The sequence below is a fragment of the Sapajus apella genome, unplaced genomic scaffold, assembly GCF_009761245.1.
Source record: "Sapajus apella isolate SASKATOON/1434 unplaced genomic scaffold, GSC_monkey_1.0 scaffold15, whole genome shotgun sequence".
NCBI classification, from domain to species: Eukaryota; Metazoa; Chordata; class Mammalia; order Primates; family Cebidae; genus Sapajus; species Sapajus apella.
In genome coordinates this window covers 17726571-17729419 of record NW_022436955.1, presented here as the reverse complement: position 1 = coordinate 17729419, position 2849 = coordinate 17726571, and the positions used below count along the sequence as shown (strand labels likewise).

The 2849-nt window shown below is 45.1% G+C and overlaps 1 protein-coding gene across 4 annotated transcripts in view; it reads left to right on the top strand.

The window, feature by feature from the left end:
• PDPR (pyruvate dehydrogenase phosphatase regulatory subunit) overlaps window positions 1-2849 on the top strand; it is a 54767-nt gene that overhangs the window by 14931 nt on the left and 36987 nt on the right. For 3 of the 4 annotated variants that reach the window (XM_032283868.1, XM_032283866.1, XM_032283870.1), the window contains exon 3: window positions 849-982. In XM_032283868.1, coding sequence (XP_032139759.1) covers window positions 849-982 — 134 coding nt within the window. Of the gene's footprint in view, window positions 1-846; window positions 983-2849 lie in introns of those variants that run through there. The other variant, XM_032283869.1, reaches the window with a different exon arrangement.

Here is a 2849-nt window from a genome sequence, read left to right as displayed (position 1 = left end):
CCACCATGCCCAGCTAATTTTTTGTATTTTTAGTAGAGACGGGGTTTCACCATGTTGACCAGGATGGTCTCGATCTCTTGACCTCGTGATCCACCCGCCTCGGCCTCCCAAAGTGCTGGGATTACAGGCTTGAGCCACCGCGCCCGGCTATTTTATTTATTTTATAATCAAGTCTTGTTGTGTTGCTTAGTCTGAAGTGGAGTAGTACAGTCCTAGCTCACTGCAGCCTCAAACTTCTAGGATCAGGGGATTCTCCTGCCTCACCATCCCAAGTAGCCTAGATATATATATTTTTTTTTTTCGTAGAGACAGGGTCTGGCTCTGTTGCCCAGGCCAGTCTTGAACTCCTGTCCTCAAGTGATCCTCCCACCTCAGCCCCTAAAAGTGCTGGGATTATAGGCATTAGCCACTGTGCCTGGCCTAAACTCCCAAAAATTTTAAATCTGTCCCATGTCAATGAATCTTTTTCTCAGTCTGTTGCCCAAGCTGGAGTATAGTGGGGTGATCATAGCTCACTGTAGCCTCTACCCTGTGGACTCAAGGGATCGTCTGGCCTCAGCCTCCCACGTAGCTGGGACTACAGGCATGTGCCACCACACCTGGCTAATTTTTTTGTTGTTGTTGGTAGAGATGGGATTTCGCTATGTTGACCAGGCTGGTCTCAAACCCCTGTCGTTAAACAATCCTCCTACCTTGGCCTCCTAAAGTGCTGGGATTATAAGTGTGCGCCACTGTGCCTAGCTTCTTTCTATCTTTTGGTATTAGAAACAGTAGTATAGTGAGAAACCTTGACCTTGTTTTCACAGATAGATGAATCTACCTAATAGCATTTTGCATCCATCCTGCAGGCTGGCTGCTGGCTCTACCAGGTTCTGTGCTGGCATCCTGAGCACTGCCAGGCACTTGACCATTGAACAGAAGATGGCAGACTACTCAAACAAACTCTACCTTCAGCTAGAGCAAGAAACAGGGATCCAAACAGGTAAGCAAGTGTCTGCTATTTACTGGTTTGCCTGTCTCCCAGACTGTTAGAATCGCTTCTGTATTTGGCCCTCTGCCAGGTTTGCCTGCTGCTGTGGTAATTAAGACTTGAGTTTTAGGCCAGCCTCTGCCACCAATCAGGGCAAGTCACTTACCTTGTTGAGTTGTCTTCACTTTCCCCATCTATAAAATGAAGGTGTTCAGTCAATATCCTGATCCTTTTCAGATCCTATAATTCTTGTCATATGAAAGTTTTCCTGGGCCGTTTCCTGTGTATGACTCATTGAAGCATAGTAAATGGCAACACTTGGCTCCTAAACAAAGAGGAGGAGAAAGAACTTCAGTTTAGGGGCTGGACAGTTAAATCATAGTTTGACTCGCTGAAATTTCACCACCTGCTATTAAGTATATATTTGTATTTTTTTTTGAGACTTAATCTCACTCCATCACCCAGGCTGGAGTACAGTGGTGCGATCTTGACTCACTGCAACCTCTGCCCTGCCCTGATTCCTGCTCCTTCAAGTTCGTGTTCAAGCAATTATCCTACCTCATCCTTCCCAGTAGTAGCTGGGGTTGCAGGCACACACCACAATGCCTGGTCAATTTTTGGATTTTTAGTAGAGATGGTGGTTATTCAGGCTGGTCTGGAACCCCTGACCTCAAGTGATCTGCCTGCCTCGGCCTCCTAAAGTGCTGGGGTTACAGATGTGAGCCATCGCAGCTGGCCTTAAGGATATTTTTTTATTATAAAGTGTAGACATGTACTTTTTCTTTTCTTTTTTTTTTTCCTTTTTTAAAATTTGAAACAGAGTCTTGCTCTGTCCTCCAGGCTGGAGAGCAGTGGCACGATCTTGGCTCACTGCAACTGCCACCTCTCAGGTTCGAGCAGTTCTCACACCTCAGCCTCCCAAAATAATTATACAGCTCACTGTAATGTAGAATCAGTGGGATTCCTGAGCTTATTTTCCTTCAACTAGATGGTCTCATCTGGGTGTGATTGGAAACACTGACAGATTATCAGGCATTAGAGTCTCATAAGAAGCGTGCTACCTAGGTCCCTTGCATGTGAAGCTCACAACATGGTTCGCGATCCTATGGGAATCTAATGCTGCTGTTGATCCGAGAGGAGGTGGAGCTCAGGTGGTAATGCTTGCTAGCCCACCACTCACCTCCTGCTGTGCAGACCGGTTCCTAACAGGCCTCAGACCATTACCAGTCTGTGGCCTAGGGGTTGAGGACCCTTGCTTTAAGTCATCTGTGGATTGTTTATAATACCTAATACACTGCCTGCACATCACTTCCTTCGTGTGGATTCAATACAGTACTTTGCACAGGGCATATTCAAGTTTTGCTCTTTGGAGTTTTGTGGAATTTTTTTTCCTGTGAATATCTTTTATCTGAGATAGATCTAATCCACTGATGTGGAACCCACAGTGTGGAGGGACAGCTGTATTCTCTGCTAATCTTCTGAAAATAGTTCTTTCAGGTGAGGTGTTACGTTAACTACTTTTTAATTCAAAATACCAGATCACTCTAAGATTTTCATTCCTTGACTATGCTGAATATTAGTTTCTGCAGTGCTTCAGTTTGTGTGTGATAAAATTTTTTTGTCAAGTGAATGGAATCAGTGTGACTATTTAAAAGTTCAAGTAATCTTTTGAAAATATTCCATATAATAGGCTGGGCGTGGTAGCTCATGCCTATAATCCCAGCTTTTTGGCAGGCTGAGGTGGTTTGATTACTTGAGGCCAGGAGTTTGAGACTAGTGTGGCCAACATAGTCACACTCTTATCTCTGTCAAAAAAAAAAATGTGTGGGCCGGGCGCGGTGGCTCAAGCCTGTAATCCCAGCACTTTGGGAGGCCGAGG